This window comes from Osmia bicornis, chromosome 11 (assembly GCF_907164935.1).
Source record: "Osmia bicornis bicornis chromosome 11, iOsmBic2.1, whole genome shotgun sequence".
Lineage (NCBI taxonomy): Eukaryota > Metazoa > Arthropoda > Insecta > Hymenoptera > Megachilidae > Osmia > Osmia bicornis.
The window spans coordinates 7,567,823-7,585,681 of NC_060226.1; the positions used below are offsets into that span (position 1 = coordinate 7,567,823).

Here is a 17,859-nt window from a genome sequence, read left to right on the forward strand (position 1 = left end):
TGTTTGAGAATTTTTCCTGCCGGAAATAGTGAATCAAAGGAGCAGATAGCGAACCGCAGTAGAAGAAAGACGCGGCAGCTCGATCATAAATGGGATCGAGATATCCGTTCTCTTCAGCTCTGTAAAAGAAACGTTTTTACACTTCCAATTAATTAGAACAATTGTTAATTTTTTAATTATGAAAGGAACTTTGGACACATTTGAACATTAATATACATAATTGCATATTACACAGTCTTGTCGAAAACTATCGTATACATTGCGTAATAAAGATTCAAACTAAAAAGTATGTCGCTGGACATTCTTTGAGATGTTAATTGTATCGCCGTGAAAATGTTGTACAAACGAGAACGAGAGAAGTTAGGGTACCATCGAATCCGGTGTCAAATGTAACGCCTTCGTATCAGATGTTCAATCGTGTGTCCACGGTGTTCGAAAAGCAACGAAAACATTGGGATGTTCGTACCTGTCCGGTCTATTCTGCCCTCCTCATTCTTCGCGATTCGATCGCATGCCGCCCGCTGTTGCACGGCTGACCAGACGGGAGAACACACTGGAATTTCGCGGGAACCTTCGCCAAGAATAATCGAAACGTTAAGAGGATTTAGAGGTATATCTCAGCGAATGATACACGGTTTGCATTCTTGTGATGCACGAGCCGGTGTCAGGAAGTTCAACGTTGGCGGGCTGAATGATCGAATCAGGATATATAGCACGACCAGTTTCAGAAGATCCCTGAAGGAGTGGTCAGTACGTGGTAGGACGAGTGGCGGGAATCATGCTCTCCCTTCCATCGCCATTCGTGGCCAGAGCATGCTTATCGATCTACACGCGTTACAAGCGTTATACACCTGTGGCTCCCCCACTATACCTCTTACTTTATCACCGAGTTACATGATGTTACCTGACGAACAGGGGGAGGGCCCACATTCGAGAAGACTAGGACAAAGAAAGTGGGACAAAGAGTAGAGAATTATGCGACTAGTACATGGCCAGTTGTGTACATCGTAACGTTTCAGAAATCCGAGAGAAATTAGAATCCGCGAGGTTCGCTACCGCGTTGCACACGCCTTCCGATGAATTTCGAAACACCTGTTGAGTCTCGTGATCAGAGAACCGGAGATAAACTTGTACTTTTTACACTTGATTTATTTCCTCGTACGTTCTAGAACGATCTAATTTTTAATTTATGATTTAACAGCTTGTAAATGTGAAAAATTACATATTCAAGAATGCTCGAACGTGTATATCAGAGTTTGTAACTCATAAATGATATATGTACTTAAAAATTTCCAAATACGATTATTGCGGTATTCAACGTTTAAGTCGTTAGTGTCATGTACAAACGATATCGAACACTTAATCAGTATCGATGAACGTAATTTAAGAGCGTTTAGTTAACGAGGATAGAAATGCACGCGAATAATTTGTCTAAGACTGGCTCGATTTCAAGGGTTGTTGTTCGTGCGACGAGGCGTTAGTCTTAGAGGCTCCGTTCACCGGGTACTGATTTCCAATCCGGGTGGTGCTTAGAGTGATACTAATTGGCGTAGCGTTCAAAAGTTGTTGACGAACTGGGCACTGTCGGTAGCCTGTAATTGAAAATACAAAGAACAATGTTAGACGTTCGTTAAGAAAACGTGACCAACAGTTACGTATAGTTAATGAACTCGTTAACCCTTTCAACGATCCACCACCACCGATTTCAAGTATAAATTATGCGTTTTTCGTGCGCTGACGTCAACAACAGATAATAGGAGAGCGATTTCTCGAAAAGAGAGAAAGAAGAATATCTAATCGGTCCATTCGCCGTTGGAACTTTACGAAAAAAGAAGTTACGTGTTGCGTTAAATTTTAGATAAAATAATGTTCGTATCTTTGACCGTTCAATGTACATACAGTGGGTGATCAAATTATTAGAGCCATGGTATGAAAAATTTGTTGAAATAGAGCTAGAATTTTAAGGTTTTTACATTGTGTAACTTTTACTCAACAATTCTCCACTATTAATATACAAAAAAATACTTATAAAAATAAGCAAATACATTTAAAAGATTATATTTACAAATGTAATGTTAGTATTTCCTTTTTCCAACTGTGTATCATAACTTTACATATCATAAAAAAGTAAGAAAAACTCTGTTTAACTCGGTTTCCATTTAAGAATGAATCATTTAAAATATAAAATCATCAATTTATGCGAGTGGCTCTAATAATTTGATCACCCACAGTACATTGTACGAGAATTTTTGTTTCCTCTTTCGTAGCCTTGCAAATGACACAGACAGATTTGGCTCGATGACAATTTTAAAGATAAAACAAACTTGTATTAATTTGTCATTATGATTTTTGACGAAACACACGATACAAGTATTTGTAATGCCCCTGTGACCGCGTAGCTGGCGATACGATAATTTTCTGATATTTTACTATAAGGAAACAAGAGAAATTCTAGTAAGAGACCTCTCTTAATATTTTATCTCAGGTCAGAAGCTTTTGCATCTTATAACTATATAAAAATTAATATACCAGCATGATGCGGTCCGGAACAGTGACAACAAATAGGATTGTTTCGTGGCCTGGGACAAAATTCAACGCTGTGCGGTTCACCGCACCGAACGCAACGCGGTAAATGTCTGCAGTTAGCGGCCATATGCCAGAAACCCTGACACCGGTAACATTGTAGTACACCGTCTCCTGTTTGGAAGTTCGATGCCTCGAGAAAATTATTTACGATTCCTGGGCCAGCTTGCAACGGTCCAGCGGCATTTCCGGTCCCGCCGCGCCACCAGCGCTCCGGAACCGCGGTGAATCGGGCTGCGCCAAAAAAGTCCAAGCCTTGACGCAACAATAGCTCGTAATGTCCTGCATCGAGTACCTGAAACGAATAACAATGAGTTAACGTGAATTTCTTACAAGCATCATTTTACGAATCATAGTCTTTAATACGAGATGTACAAGTTAAGAGATTAAGAGTTTTTGAGGTCGTTTATCAGATAATCGGGTTATCGAAAAACGTTGTACGTATTTTCAATTCAACGTTAAATCAACGCGCAGTATAATAATAATTTGTTCGAATAGTATAACGGTAAAAGCTAGCTTCTCTCCCCCTTTCCCAGTCCGCTTATTGTGCACGAGCCAAGTTCTATATTCAAGTATTTGTTATCATCGTTTCGTTAAGAAGTAATTAGCACACAGATAATACTTTCATAGTTATTCCGATATCTATTCTTAAGCTGTCTAACCTGAAACAGTTAATACACATTAGTCCTCTTAATGTCTATGTCATTTGCAAGTTGTCTGATAAAGAAATAAAGTGTGATTATGGTAATTACCTCGACGCGTATATACTGTCGCCAGCGTTCGACGCTTCCTGTCGCTATTCCTTGCTTCGCCAGGGCCGAGTTAATGTCCTGCAGAGGAATTGCCCATGGTACATCGCGTAGAAGAACCGCTTGTCTGTAACGAGAATCCTTCGCCGAGAATCGAGCCACCTAGTTAAACAATGATAATAATTCTTAGCTATTTATTTTCGTATAATACAGTGGTATAACATCAGAGAAACAGGAAACGCTCTAACGCGTTCTCTAAGAGACCCGAGAATCAATGAGAAGTTGTGCAAGCTCGCTTATCTCACTTTCTTACATAAGAGAAAGCAAAGAGGAAAGCGGATTGCAACGCGAAATAACTACATATGTATAGTACACTGGTTGGACTTGTGTCATGTTAAATATTCCACCAGTTGCACGAATATTGCTCGTTTAAACCGTCGGAGACAAGATAGTGAAATCGAATACGTTTCCAGACTAATTGTCACGATAACTGCGAAAATTTCAAGGTCGCACATGTCGTTTCTCATTTTTTTTTATACAATAAGAATGGAACGGTATAATTATCTGTTGTGGTTTTTCTGTGCACGATGAAGAATAAGTTAACTGATTTGCATTATTGTGAAAGTAATTTGAATAACGTGTTTGCGTTACTAGGTTCTTCTTTTTTTTTTTTAAGTAGTTATGGAATTGAAAGCAGCGTTCGTGAAACACTGATCGATACTGTGCAATAAATTATGCAACGTCTACATTTAAAGTAATAGGAAAAGTGGAGATACTTGTACGGGTCCTTGAAAAACTCGCGCTAGGTCACCCCGTTGTAAAAGTTTTTCAGCATCGGTTTCTCGCGCAAACGCCGCTATCAGACCGCAAGGAGTTTCAGACACGTGCCATCCCGCTGAAGGATCGGACGCGCGGATCACCTCTTCGAGATTGGAATGTAATAACTCTCCACCTGGCACAACTTACTTCTCATTACATGTATACTAAGCATCTAACAATATACAGGGTGTAATGCAAAAGATTTTTCGTAATTAATAATTACGAACACCCTGTATAAATAGAGTTATTTTATAAAACAGCTTTATAATTAAATGCTGATGCAATAAATTCCAATTATAACAATCCTTACTCGTTACCGTAACGAAAAAAAGAAAATGTGAAAATTTCAGTTTCCCTTATGTTACGTGATCGCGTACAAAGTTATTTATACAAAAAGTTTAGTTAAATAAAGAAACAGGCAATTTGCCACCTTGCGTTCCTTGCGCTTGACCTTGAGGGCTGACAGCACGCGAGATGTAGAGCGAACATGTGAACTCTTCCTGACCGGAAACACGTGCTCGGTCGTCGCATACGTCATCCGATGATATGCTCCGTTCCATAATTCTACCCTCCACCAATGTTTCGGATTTTTTATCCTCTTGAAGCGGTTCCTCCTCCATTCTGTGCACCTTGTGCACCATCAAATGGTTCCCTAAAACGACAAGTAATTAGAAACAAAATTTTCAGATTATCATTGAACAGTATTTTTTTTTCTCTTGAATTGAAAATCATATCCGATAACGCGTTTACAGAAACAACCTTACCGATAGATTTGCGCGCGACTATTAATCGATACATGCACGCATCAATTATCGATATATCGAAATAATTGATACAGGCTCTGTTCGATGGAACACAAGGTTAGTTATTTCTCGACGTAGGGATATGATTTGAAAAATTCAAAATTGCAGAAATTGATGTTGGCACTCGTTCAATACAAGAGGGGCAATTTGTAATGCGATCAAAATCACGGTTTGACATTCAAGCTTTCACAATCGATCGATGTGATACGCGAACCGATTTCCTTTCACTTGCGCGCACCAGTACCGTTTTTTTAACCACTTTGTTTTTTTGCCAGAAATGTACGACCACGTGAAATCACCTTAGACGTTTTTTCTGCAGGTTGTATTTTCGGAAAAGACAGCTCGACCGGAAGAGGACATGGCCCAATGCTGGCGCCATTAATCAGCCTCGTTCACGATCGCAACAATATCGACTCTCTTTTTTCTGAAAACGATGTAGCTACTGTCGCGTTTGCGAAACGAACGTTTCATTTATGTTTTTGTCAATTTTCGTTTATGAACGTACAGTATACTGATACATTTATTTATCGATAATTCAGAATATTTTTCAATTCTCTTTCTATTTCGCCGTTTGATGGAATGAATATCGCATGTTCGCTCGGTATCGCCGAAAGAAAATAACATGATTCGCATGTTCGATAAACAATCCAGCAAAAGAATAATATCCATTTTATCGTTTTAAGTCCACTGTTTGAACTGATTACAAGTTTCACGAAAATTCCGTTCCTGTTCGGCGAGATCATTTTGAGGGGGACTCGTGAAATCATTGTAGCAACAAGTGTAAAAAAGGCATACGTGCTGTTCGTATCTGGTGCGCTAGACATTTACTTTTACCATCGTTCTAGTAAGTGGGGGTTGTCGCTGGCGGTTGGATGGCGGAGCATCGCAGCAGCATATGCGCATGAAGACGTGACAGCAATTATTGCGGCTGTGTGCGCGTTCGTGATTATCGATCAGGAAAATGGCCGAAGGACGCAGTTCACCGGTGTTTTCCCCGAAAACTCTATATCAGCTGAGTGTATCTGTAATAGCGAAGAAGTTTTTAAAATTTAAGAAGCACCTCTCTGATTTACCGAACGATTTATTGTTCGATATTTATTATCAGGTAAATGTCAAAACGTCTCCTCTCAACACCGTCATAATAATGGACGCATACATATATATATATACACATATGCACATATATATTTTTTTTTAAAGCTTTAGTAAAAATTTTCTCTCGTCAGGATTTTTCTTCGAGAATAGCAGTTCGATTTGTTCGAGAGATCAATTTTCAATTGCGATACTTTTAAAACGATGTCTCGTACTAGATCGACACGTTCGCAAAGATCATAACATACTTGTGACAGTTATATACGTTTGCCAAAAATGTACTTTTGGCAACGCGTGCAATGACAAGATTTCATCGAATTAATTTAAATTACTATAAAATAATGTCAAATATACTGAAACGATTAAGCAAAATCGCATTACGAAACTCTTACATGTCATGTTTAACCTATACCTCTGCTTCTGTACTTTCGTATTTGTCGTATATTTATAATGCACCTTAATGATTTGTAATGATTTCTTTAAGTACGAATAATATTTCACCCACATGTATCTCATTGTAACATTAAATCAGTTCCTGCTAATGAATTTTTAATTTGCATTTATACGTCATGTCATACGTCGTTTTGTTTTCGAATTGTATGAAATTGCGCTGCGACAGGCGCGCACAAAGTGATTTATTTATTGTTTTTATTTTATCATTTTTTTTTTATGAAATAAAAGAACTGTAACCTTTGTCTCAGTTTCTGCTGATTATTTTTTGCTATACCATAAGAAAATGGCCATATTTTTTCCAAAAAATAAAGTGCAAAAAATGTCAATAAACTTTTTTTGTGTTTACAGTTATACAAGGAAAAGAAACTATGTCTCATGGGAGAGGCATTCAGCGATCTAAAGATTTTCTCAAAAATGTTGACAGTTACCAACCGCCGTGTGCATTTATTACAGTGTTTTCAGGTAATAGTTTGTACATACCGTATAAAGATACAAGATATAAACAATTTTGTGCTTTTTTACATTAAAATTTTATTAACTTCTTTGTACGTATTTATTTTCTGTAATCAATTTTTTCAGAGTCTGATAGATCATGGAATACTATTTGAGGAAGGTTTACGCATCAGTTACAAAATATGTCATCTTCATGCTTATCAAAATCCAGTTGCCGAACAGAAGTTAATAAACTTAGGTTTGAGAATTGGTGAATTTATCAGTGATGCAGGCTGGTACACAAAAAGTGAACATGTATTGTTAGCTTGTAAAAAATTATGTGTTGCAAATAATTCTACACCTGAAGATTGGTGTAGAACGCTAGAATGTTATCGCGGGTAAGCAATAATTTATAATACAAGACTTGATTTAATTTAAATAAATGTACGTTATATTAATGTGTAAACATTGTTTAAATGTGTAGCTTGTTGCATGTGCAAGCAGCGTATTGCGAATTTTTGCAAGCAGAAAAAACGTATAAGCTTGCAGTAGAACTGATAGAAAAATTAGAAGCAAAAAGATATCATTACAATTATGCTGCCTTGTACACTGAATTCAGTGTATTCTTTTATATGAAAGGAAAATATGACGAAGCTTACAGGTAAAAATTAACTTTTACTCTTACAATTGTTATTATTTATAAATTTTATTAACTGCATTTTTATCATTTCTTTAGGTGGAGTATAGCAGCACTAAAAGAATTGAAACCCACATTGTCTGCACGTGTTACTATTAATGTTCTAAGACAGGCAGCAAAATCATGTGTATTGAAACGCGAATTTCAGAAAGCTGGTCTGTTGATCAGAGAAGCTGTGTATCTTGCTAAAGAAGTGTTCGGTGTAAATCATCCAGTGTATAGTAATGTTCTCATAGATTATGGATATTACTGGTTAAACTTTGATAGCATTATCAATAGTGTTACTATTTATAAAGTTAGTACATCGAATTGAACTCGTATATTTATATCGGTGTAAATTTTTCATTATTCATAATTTGGTAATATTTTTAGGAAGCGTTAGACATTAGAACTGAGATATTCGGTAAAATGAATTTACACGTTGCATTAGCTCACGAAGATTTAGCTTATGCTCTGTACGTGTACGAATATAGATCTGGTAAATTTCCAGAAGCAAGGTAAGTAATATTATAAATTGTTGCTCTTTAAAATTTTCAAAAGTCATATACTTTTATTTCACTTTAAATGAACAGTGTTCACATTGAGAAAGCAATAGACATAATGAAAAACCTTTTACATGGAGATCATTTGTTGTTAGCAAGCGCAAAAAGAATAAATGCATTAATTCTTGAAGAAATAGCATTAGATAACATATCGACGCCATTATCAAAACAAAGTCTGCTATTCAAAGCTGAATGCCTTCATTTGTCTGCTCTACAATCGGCAGAAGAAGCATTTGGTGAACAAAATGTACAAACTGCAAAACATTATGGCAATTTGGGGCGTGTGTATCAAAGTATGAGGAAGTTTAAGGTATGTGTTGGCTGTTAGGTACATTAATTAACCATATTATCGCCGTTATTGTTAATCATTGATTTTAGGAAGCTGAACAAATGCACCTTAAAGCAATTCGGATCAAGGAACAATTATTAGGACCGGATGACCACGAGGTTGGCTTGAGCGTGGGACATTTAGCCTCGTTATACAATTATCATATGAATCGGTATAGAGATGCCGAAAAACTTTATCATCGTAGCATTGAAATCAGTAAGTATATAGACTCCTCTGATTCTATTAAATTCGCGATTAATACGTCTTCATTTAACCTCTTACTATATATAATAGGTTTAAAATTGTTTGGCAAAAGCTACAGTGGCTTAGAGTACGATTATCACGGTCTTTTAAATGTTTACACGAAATTAAACGAGTACGATAAAGTTTTGGAATATGCAACCATATTAACCAATTGGAAGGAGTTGAGAAATAAAAATGTTCAATCCGAAGATCCAATTGATCCAAAGAGACGTCCGCAACCAATCAAAGATGTAATTAATACATTTTTTTCTATATACAGTTATTAAAATAATTATAATTTTATTTAAGTAACTCGGGCCAAAGTATAAATAAAATCACGAGTTACGTTACACGATTAGGATTTTATAAATCATAATATATTTTTTCGGTAATATCGTTAAGATTGTTCGAACATAGTCACGTGAAATTCTTCATATTTGTACTTTGTACCTCATCGTTTTCTACGCATTAATTTTACAATTAGTTTTAACAGAAAAATCAAGAATACTTAGACTCAAAAGTTTGATGCGTTGTAATCGATCGTCAATCGCATTTAGAACATTTTTATTACACAAACAAATTTATAATGGTTACGTAAGGATTTATGTCACTTGGATCACTTGTCAATTGATTCACAAAATCTTGAAAGATAACACGTTGTACATTTCAGAGATATACTCAGATATCGATTTGTTGGATAATTGTTTTATATAAATTTTAATTGTATGATTTATTCACAAATTGTGTGAAATCAAATATGTGATATGTGATGTAATGTTACTTTGTATCAAATATTTTGTTCCTATATAAAGATTGTAATAAATAACAAGACTAGAAAAAATGTTGATTTTCATAATATTAAATTAGAGAGTTATATTATGTGATAGGAGTATGTAAAAATTTCTGCTTTAAAAATAAATGATAAAACGATGAATTTACTCCCCATATTTTTTTTTTTATGTTTTAAAAATGACTAAAAGAAACAAATTACCATGACGAATAAAATCTGTAACATATTTTAATATGTATGCAATGCTGGTTTTAATAATGTAAATAACAAGATAATAGATAAATATTCATAAATTTTTGAATAACTGACATACATTTAAAAGCTTTAATTTTTTAAATTACAATAAACATTAAGTAGTACATACTTTGTATTTACATGATATTTATTTTATCACTCCAGTTGTCAGGTAATAGGAATCTTTATCTAGCCCCCTCTTGAACTAACAGCATTTCTACATTTTCCTGCAATAAAACATAATTAAGTATTATTAAATTTAGTTGATAATACTATACGTACAAATTGTGCAATCAATTACCAGAATCGGTATTGCACATCTTGTTGGATTGGTTTTTAGAATATTTATTAATCAGGTGTGTGTGGTGGTTCTTGGCTAAAATATGGTGCTGTATCTTGCACCAACAATGTATGGCAAACATCACAGACTCTGGATGGTCTTTGTTTCGGTCCACTTTTCACAACATGTGAAAGGCAAGACTGACAAAATATATGGCCACAATGGCGGCAATGCACCTGTAAAGACATCTCGGTTATCAAACGCGTACACATATCAAGTATTTTTATTATTTAGATTTACCGTTACATTAACATTACCTTCTTTTTTGTTACCGTGAACGCAGTATGACAACTAGGACATTCTTCAACATCCTCCTCGTGTTGCCATCTAACTTCACTACCAGCTTGTCTAATTCTTTCTAATTGTACCTGTTATCAACGACAACATTAATAACTTAACAATTTTGATTGTGCATCGTCGTTAATATAATAATACCTGTAACGATTGCGATAACCTAACAAAATCTTTCTGAACTGCTTCGCTAGTATCTAGCTCTTGTTGAAGACTAGTAACTCTTTGTCGTAGTTCGGCTATTTTTAATTCGGCTTCTATATTTTCCTTCGTAACAGTGTCCAGTTGCTTTTCTAAACGTCCGATCTTTTCTTCCCTCTCGACAAGTGATCGATGATCCCGCACATATTTATCCAATTGTGTTCTAAAAAAAAAAAACACTGTTACTAAAATTGTAACGACCTTAACTGTGTTACCGGAACAAACTGGGAAGGTACTCTACCTTAGTCCACTAATTTCATTTTTTAATACAAGTATTTCCTGTTCCTTTATTCTGCTTTCCTGCTCCTTTACTCTACTTTCCTGTTCCATTTGTTCATGAAGTAATGTCACTTCATACCGTAACGTCTCTTCCTTTTCTTGTGCAACCTCTTGGGCAACTTTAGCGGTAATCAAGTCTTCCCGCATTTTTAAAAGACTAACGTGTAATTCCTCGACGTTATTAGGCATGTTGATACTTTCACTCTGTAGTTGCTGGGAATGCTTGCTCTGTTTACCAACAAGATTTTCATTTTCCTTTTGAAGTCTGCAAAGATTCAACTAGATTTTCAATAAAATTTTGTCAGGAATATCAGAATAAAAGAAATTACTTTTCTACGAGTAAAATGAGAAACAATAAACTAAATGGAAAATAAATGCTTAAATGTTATTACAAATTTTCTTACGCTATTAGGTGTCTTTGTACTTCTTCTCGGCGTCGAGTCAACTTCACAAGTTCATCTTTCACATTTTTTTGAACTTGTTCGAAAGTTTTTCTTAATTCCGTCACAGTCTGTTGTAAGGTTTGCGAGGTAACCGTGAGTTCCGCCACTTTGATTTTATGCTCTTCCTTTTTCTCGTTCCATTTCTCCTCCATCTCTTTACGGAATTCCACTTCTTTAGCCAAGTCTTCTTTCTGCACTTGCAACTGGCGTTCAGAATCTAACAGCTGTCTTTCTAAATCTTTAGCAGTCGCCTGTATCTTAACTAATTGTGCTTCGTAATTTATACACATATCACACGTTGTTTCGGAGGAATCTGATTCTTGTTGCCTTCTTTGTAACTGTGCCTCTTTACATTTCTGTAATTCATCGTCCGTCGCTCTCAGTTTCTCTTTTAAGGCTTTTATCTCTTCCTCGAGCGGCACTACCAGTGAACGTAAAACTTCTGCATCTTCCTGTGCCTATAAAGCAATAGTTTCTAATATTTTGCACACCTATGTGAAATCGGTAAAAAAACAAGTAATAAAATAAACACCTCAGAATGATCTATCAAATGATTAATGAACACTTTCTGAAATGTAGTGCCACTCTATAAATTCATTGCAGAAAAGTTCAAAAACCATAGTTTCAAGCTTACGTACATATCTTTTTACCTTCCTCATGCTTTCCTCGAGATTGTCAGGACCTAAAGACAAAGCATCTGCCCCTAGTTGAGAAACTACTTTTCGTGCTATTGTTTTCGTTACTGTAGACAATGATATCTGTGGCCCATCTATAGGTGGATCACGAGGTAATTGTGACTTTAATAACACATTTTCTTCTTGTAACTTAGAAAGAGTCATTTTTAACTTAGACACCTCTGCATCTAATTGTTTTCGCGAACAGGAAGATTCCTCCACTGTTTCGTGTATAACCCTTTGCAACGATGCTATCTCCTCCTGAGCCTTTCTTTTCTCTATAAGTATATCATTTTGAATTTTTAAATCTGCTACAACCAGTTGACTCTTTGCTTCGTCCAATTCATTTCTTAGTTTTGCATTTTCTTCTTGTAGACATGTGTTATCTTCTAACCTTCTCTTTAACTCCTCTACAAATAAAGTTTGTTAGTATTATAATGTAACAATTGTAGATTATTCTTCGCTTAGATTAAATTTACCTTCTTTCTGGAGAAATAATTCCTTCATTTTAGCCCTCTGAATATTAAATTCTTCTCGCATCTTAACATTTTCTGATTCCAATCTATTTATTTTTTCCTGTAGATCCTCTAAATTGTAACAAATACTTTATTCGAAACATTTTCATACAAAGAACAAGTTGTAGTTGTAATAATTTCAAAAAGATAGTTTTACGTTTTTTTAAATTAACCAAGGTAAATGTCATTAATATGAAACGAAGGAAACATTTGTAAGATTACTATCGCATCGAACATACCACTTCCATTCATGTCGATCGTATTAACCTGCGTGTGGTTCTCCATTGTTCAGTGATTTAACGTAGTTAAACAAAATTTTGTTAGGGTGGGTCACTGTCTTTCGTGTAAGATAGAAAAACCTATTTTGAAATTCTCCTCGGTCAAATCTTTCGATGACATTATGGTACACGTGCCGGCAGCAGCTTTTAGATTTCACTGACATTCATTCTTTCGATGAGGCCAGGATCGCGATCACGCGTTACCACGAAGAACGACTTTCCGTTCGCCAAAACATAAAATGAACCTCAACAGTTTAGCGGTCTACTAGCGGTGTATTATCACCACTTCCTCATCAATCGGTATCGATATTTTGCACAGTATATATTCGATAATCGAGTCGTTACAATCGATTATTTTAATATCTCGTTTGCAGCATGATTGCTTTTAAAATTACGCGCGGTACTGAAATAAAATTAATCCACGCTACAATTAAATATAAATCATTAATATTTCTGATCAACTGAACCAGTTGTGATAGGATAATTACAGGATAAATTAACTTAAACTTGTTTATATTAAATTATGCAAGCCTGTATTGTATTTTTCGTTATGTAAAATATAATCCAATAACAAAGTATTAGGGAAGCGTACTACACGATGTTTTTAGAACTGCTATTTATTCACAGAAACTTCTCTTATGTAATTTATAAACATTTTCTTTATCGATTTTGTTTACGAACATAATATGTAAATTGTTGTACATACAGCACTGAGCATGGTAGGTTTTTCCACGAAAAATGGTGATAAGTATAGGCGCATAAGCGCTTACGCGGGAGAATTCGAATTGATATTCATTATATTGTTTATATTTCTTATCTATAAACTAAATTTTATAATACTTAATATTTAAAAATTATATTTTCTTTTTAAATCACTTTTAATATTAATATAAAAATTCCTGCTACTTTTTTACCTTCATTTTTCCTAGGGAAAAGCCTACTTTGTTCGATTCTGCACTTATATGTATGTATAATCATATCTTATCTTCCGTAAAAGTGATAATTCGCAGCATTAAGTAGTATATATTATCAAGATGAAAATGAAAATGCAATAATAATTTATATGTTTCACTATATACGAAAATAAGCTTATGCAGCTTTCGTAAATAGCGTTACAATTGTAAAACCGTTTATAACTAAATTGCAATTTGTATGTACATAAAGTATATATGTATTAAAAAAAAACTGAAATATGTACTGTAAACAGAAAAGAGAACAGAGAATGTTAGCCTTGAAGTACTTTCGATTGCAACTCGAGTGATTTTCAAAGAGTTGCTTGTTGCGATCGACGATTCAGGTGCACTGTATCGATTGTTAGTGATAAATGTGTCATCGATGAACATTTAATTTTTGGGATCGTTCAAAATTCTTCGATGGTTTTAAATCTTCATGAACCTGGATCGTTATGTCGCTACATTGTTTAAATCAAAGTCGTTGATTCTCGGAAAGGTAAGGCCGCCATATCAGCGTCTGTCAATTTGCGCAGTTAACCGGGTGTAGAATTGCATCGAACGTGTTTTTTTTTATGAGTCATCATGGAGTAACGTATTATTTATTGGCACGCTGATATGTTATTATGCTTGAAACATTTTATCTGTAAGTTGCTTATTTATTGATACTTTCTAATAGTGTTATTGCACTTCGACGCGACCGTTAAATCTTAAATGATTTCAGACAAATTTCTGTTGTTTTGATGTTGATTTAACTTGTCAGCAACAAACGATATTAAAGCATTTCAGTACATCTGTCTAAATTGTTACATTTTTTACGAAGCTTCCCTGATATTTCAAGCCCATGTATAGGACACTATGAATGCTGAATATTATCTGTTATTTCAGAAGTAACATTGTTCATCTGCATCATGAGTGCATTATGGAGAGAATATAAACTGGAGGCTAATGGACCAGCTATTATGGAAAGTCTGGATAGTATGTGTATTTGCAACAGAAATGGACATCATACCAATTACAATTTTATAAATGGAGTTTCTGAAAATGGAGTATATATGAAATGTCAGTGTAACGAGCATAGGAGTTTCTTATTAATAGATGGACAAGAAAATCTTAGGGTTTCCAGTGCGGAACAATTTGTTGAAAGGTTAAATTGTGATCAAAAAGATCTGAAAGTAAAAGTGATATCGATTTTTGGGAATACCGGCGATGGCAAGAGTCATACATTAAATCAGACATTTTTTAAAGGAGAAGAAGTCTTTAAGACTTCAAACGATCAAAGCTCTTGTACATTAGGTGTTTGGGTCGCATTTGATCCAGTTCTTAAAGTGATTTGTTTGGATACAGAAGGTTTACTAGGTAATAAACTTTATATCTGTGTGGTATGTAGTTAAAATTGTATACATGATACATTTTACCTCTGTCTAGGTGTTACTATGCACGAGAATGAAAGAACAAGACTGTTGCTTAAAGTGCTTGCTGTGTCTGATATTGTTGTATATAGGACACAATCGGAAAGACTAAACAGGGATTTATTTATGTTTCTTGGTAGTGCTTCAAGAGCTTATAGTCAACATTTTCAAGCTGCTTTACAAGCAATAGGACAAAGAGAAGGAGTTTCAAACTCTTTAAGTGCCCTGGGACCAAGCATTATAGTATTACATGAAACTAGATACACCAGACCTTTGACCAATAGTACATATTGCTACATTCTCAGATTAACAGTAATTTCAAAATAAGTCTATTCGCAAATTCAAATATCTGTTCCTTAACAAATATATTATATTTTTCTGTCGCAGATGGTGTAGAAAGTGCAGAAGACATTCTTATAACGCGATTTGCTCAAATGAAACTTGAAACAGAAGCATATAGTTCCATAAAATATGTTGGTTTACATACAACAAACTCCACAACCGATTACGAACCTTTGCAGAATGCTATTAAGAAGGAATTAAATAATACATCTGTTCGATCAGCTAGGAAACCACATTTAGTTTATAATACATTAAGAGTATTAAATGATCAGTTTTCTGGGGAAATGGAAAATTTCACTGACATTTTATTTCCTGATCAGTATTTTACCTGTCCTGTTAAATGTCTTAGCTGTGGATGCAGATGTAGTAATAGCATGGGACACCTTAGAGAGGATAAACCTCACAGTAGTAATACCAGGTCAGCCTTACAGTCATTTGCTATTTACAGTTTAATTAATAAATATTTCAAATTTCTTAACTTATATGTATTTTATTAGGTGTCGGTACCAGCATCAGTATGAAAATTTAGTATATATATGTAAAAAGTGTTATAGCAATGGCAATGAAGTACAAGTTATAAAACGAATTCAAACAGAAAACGATAATAGTTGGTATGGATTAGTCAAGTATGCATGGTCAGGAGATGTAATAGAGTGTCCACATTGTGGAGAAATATATAGAAGTCGTCAATATTGGTATGGTAATAAAAATCCGGAAGAATTTGCCGTTCGTACCGAAGTTACACATGTATGGAATACGGTATGTTGGCAACGCATATTAAATTATGAAACTTTCCAAATATAATTATGCTTTCTGAAAGTACCTATTATGTTTCCTAGGCAAATAATTCAGTAACAACTCAAAACACAGCACAAAGGGTAATCGATGGCGTGTCATATATTACTGAAGCTGTAACTAACGTTTCGTTACAACCAACAAAGGTGCTGTCAGCATGGGTTGCGGACCAGGTAGCACCATCTTACTGGAGACCTAATAACGAAATCAAACACTGTCACAAGTGTAAAATGATATTTGGATCAACGGATACGAAACATCATTGCCGAGCATGTGGCGAAGGCTTTTGTTCGCAGTGTTCATCCAAAACAAAGTGTGTTCCATTTAGAAATTGGCACACACCAGTACGAGTCTGTGATATCTGTTATAATAAAGATACAAATTCCAATGAAGAAACTACGGAATCTTCGGATGATGTGAGCGCCAGAAAAGTATCAGAACAAGTAGTATCTACTCTAAGCGCAGTTGGAAGTGTTTTGAATTATTCGAAATGTAAGATGTCATATGTACGAAATGCAATTATTATTAAAATATCCAAAGTATATCATTTTAACATTTTTATTTTATTTAGCGTTCATAAAGGACACAGTTCGACCCTCTTATTGGATTCCCGATTCAGAAGTTGTCAGTTGTTGCATATGCTACCAGAATTTTTCTGCAGCACTTCCTCTACATCATTGCCGAGATTGTGGACGTGGGGTGTGCCAAGATTGTTCGCAACATCGTAAGCCTGTACCGCATAGGGGTTGGGATAAACCAGTACGTGTATGTGATTCTTGTATAAAAATTGACTAAGAGATAGATAAAACGTTGATAGAACGTGACTTTGTTTCAAATGTTGTTAATGTATCTGCACAATATACAAAACTAAACATTCATAAAACGAAAAAATATTTTTTTCAAATTTTGTATAAACCTCTTGCAAGTAATACATATTATCCGACGAGATTTCTATATATTCTTGTAGCTTCTATTTTCATCGTGAAATTAAACATTTTCTGTCATTGGATCAATTAAAAATGAATGTTTTAATACATTGTTGTAAAGGACTTTTCCTATGGATTGTGCCATGAATGTATCTATCTTTTTTACAAAACGTGTTATAAAAAAAATGATTATAATTTATTATTAAACACAAAAAAAACCGAACGTATTGTACATACTGTTAAGGAAGTAATTACTAAAGTTATAATATCACAGTATAAAGTATAGTGCAGTATATTGTAGCAGTATGTATGGAATTATAATAGTATGAAATAATATTCTTATGAACGATACAAGGCGAATTGTTACTAGTATCGCGATTTATTGTTTTATCTTTTTTTTAATTAAGATTTCAAACAAAGCATTTGTCGATTTTATTTAGTATAATTTTCAGTATCTTTATGGTTTGATATTTAATGAGAAAAAAAAAAGAGGAAGAAAGTAAGAAACTATTAATTTTTGTTGAGCTATGTAAATCATACGGGTTTAAGATGACAAAATAAATTGTAAAATCTTAAACGAAGTAACTATCTTTGTTACTAATCCCTCTTTAATTATAGTACGTACACACAAATAATTTCAATGAACGA

General features: G+C 34.6%; 4 protein-coding genes across 13 annotated transcripts; 2 read left to right on the top strand and 2 right to left on the bottom strand.

Annotated features, from left to right (window-relative positions):
* Nucleotides 1-28: 28 nt before the first annotated feature.
* LOC114873429 lies at nt 29-5,879 on the bottom strand. Of its 7 annotated transcripts, none has more exons than XM_029181751.2 (8): nt 5,789-5,879; nt 4,582-4,803; nt 4,109-4,284; nt 3,336-3,494; nt 2,530-2,878; nt 1,501-1,592; nt 467-571; nt 29-119 (listed from the first exon to the last, which is right to left on the bottom strand). In XM_029181751.2, exons 2-7 carry the CDS (start codon nt 4,790-4,792, stop codon nt 476-478), a joined length of 1,083 nt encoding a protein of 360 aa, XP_029037584.1. In that variant the 5' UTR covers nt 4,793-4,803; nt 5,789-5,879; the 3' UTR covers nt 29-119; nt 467-475. The 7 variants fall into 7 exon arrangements, 6 of the variants coding, with proteins under 6 accessions (XP_029037584.1, XP_029037582.1, XP_029037585.1 ...); XM_029181749.2 differs by having other exon boundaries at nt 5,783-5,879; XM_029181752.2 differs by lacking the exon at nt 5,789-5,879 and adding an exon at nt 5,750-5,771.
* A 23-nt stretch (nt 5,880-5,902) lies between these two features.
* On the top strand, nt 5,903-9,679 carry LOC114873425 (amyloid protein-binding protein 2). 2 transcript variants are annotated; one of them, XM_029181738.2, is made up of 9 exons: nt 5,903-6,059; nt 6,848-6,961; nt 7,079-7,329; nt 7,416-7,592; nt 7,668-7,923; nt 8,001-8,125; nt 8,201-8,480; nt 8,549-8,714; nt 8,793-9,679. In XM_029181738.2, exons 1-9 carry the CDS (start codon nt 5,916-5,918, stop codon nt 9,026-9,028), a joined length of 1,749 nt encoding a protein of 582 aa, XP_029037571.1. In that variant the 5' UTR covers nt 5,903-5,915; the 3' UTR covers nt 9,029-9,679. The 2 variants fall into 2 exon arrangements, with proteins under 2 accessions (XP_029037571.1, XP_029037572.1); XM_029181739.2 differs by lacking the exon at nt 5,903-6,059 and adding an exon at nt 6,166-6,529.
* A 162-nt stretch (nt 9,680-9,841) lies between these two features.
* On the bottom strand, nt 9,842-13,152 carry LOC114873424 (rab GTPase-binding effector protein 1). 2 transcript variants are annotated; one of them, XM_029181737.2, is made up of 9 exons: nt 12,748-13,152; nt 12,473-12,580; nt 11,970-12,403; nt 11,281-11,777; nt 10,839-11,141; nt 10,541-10,760; nt 10,363-10,473; nt 10,067-10,281; nt 9,842-9,992 (listed from the first exon to the last, which is right to left on the bottom strand). In XM_029181737.2, exons 1-8 carry the CDS (start codon nt 12,791-12,793, stop codon nt 10,114-10,116), a joined length of 1,887 nt encoding a protein of 628 aa, XP_029037570.1. In that variant the 5' UTR covers nt 12,794-13,152; the 3' UTR covers nt 9,842-9,992; nt 10,067-10,113. The 2 variants fall into 2 exon arrangements, with proteins under 2 accessions (XP_029037570.1, XP_029037569.1); XM_029181736.2 differs by having other exon boundaries at nt 11,958-12,403.
* Nucleotides 13,153-13,772: 620 nt separating this feature from the next.
* Nucleotides 13,773-17,792, top strand: LOC114873325 (zinc finger FYVE domain-containing protein 1-like). 2 transcript variants are annotated; one of them, XM_029181548.2, is made up of 7 exons: nt 13,773-14,235; nt 14,625-15,095; nt 15,165-15,431; nt 15,536-15,908; nt 15,988-16,249; nt 16,330-16,777; nt 16,857-17,792. In XM_029181548.2, exons 2-7 carry the CDS (start codon nt 14,648-14,650, stop codon nt 17,078-17,080), a joined length of 2,022 nt encoding a protein of 673 aa, XP_029037381.1. In that variant the 5' UTR covers nt 13,773-14,235; nt 14,625-14,647; the 3' UTR covers nt 17,081-17,792. The 2 variants fall into 2 exon arrangements, with proteins under 2 accessions (XP_029037381.1, XP_029037380.1); XM_029181547.2 differs by lacking the exon at nt 13,773-14,235 and adding an exon at nt 14,243-14,382.
* Nucleotides 17,793-17,859: the final 67 nt, after the last annotated feature.

Coding starts and splice junctions, on each gene's coding strand:
- LOC114873325 (XM_029181548.2), top strand. CDS start 14,648: ATGAGTGCATTATGGAGAGAATATAAACTGGAGGCTAATGGACCAGCT. Junction 16,250..16,329: donor TTACACATGTATGGAATACG/GTATGTTGGCAA, acceptor TATGTTTCCTAG/GCAAATAATTCAGTAACAAC. Junction 16,778..16,856: donor TGTTTTGAATTATTCGAAAT/GTAAGATGTCAT, acceptor TATTTTATTTAG/CGTTCATAAAGGACACAGTT.
- LOC114873425 (XM_029181738.2), top strand. CDS start 5,916: ATGGCCGAAGGACGCAGTTCACCGGTGTTTTCCCCGAAAACTCTATAT. Junction 6,060..6,847: donor TGTTCGATATTTATTATCAG/GTAAATGTCAAA, acceptor TTGTGTTTACAG/TTATACAAGGAAAAGAAACT. Junction 8,481..8,548: donor AAAGTATGAGGAAGTTTAAG/GTATGTGTTGGC, acceptor CATTGATTTTAG/GAAGCTGAACAAATGCACCT.
- LOC114873424 (XM_029181736.2), bottom strand. CDS start 12,793: ATGGAGAACCACACGCAGGTTAATACGATCGACATGAATGGAAGTG. Junction 12,581..12,747: donor GATCGACATGAATGGAAGTG/GTATGTTCGATG, acceptor GTTACAATTTAG/AGGATCTACAGGAAAAAATA. Junction 10,474..10,540: donor GGTTATCGCAATCGTTACAG/GTATTATTATAT, acceptor CGTTGATAACAG/GTACAATTAGAAAGAATTAG.
- LOC114873429 (XM_029181746.2), bottom strand. CDS start 4,949: ATGTATCGATTAATAGTCGCGCGCAAATCTATCG. Junction 4,804..4,915: donor AGTCGCGCGCAAATCTATCG/GTAAGGTTGTTT, acceptor TTGTCGTTTTAG/GGAACCATTTGATGGTGCAC. Junction 2,879..3,335: donor GACAGTATATACGCGTCGAG/GTAATTACCATA, acceptor TATTCGTTTCAG/GTACTCGATGCAGGACATTA.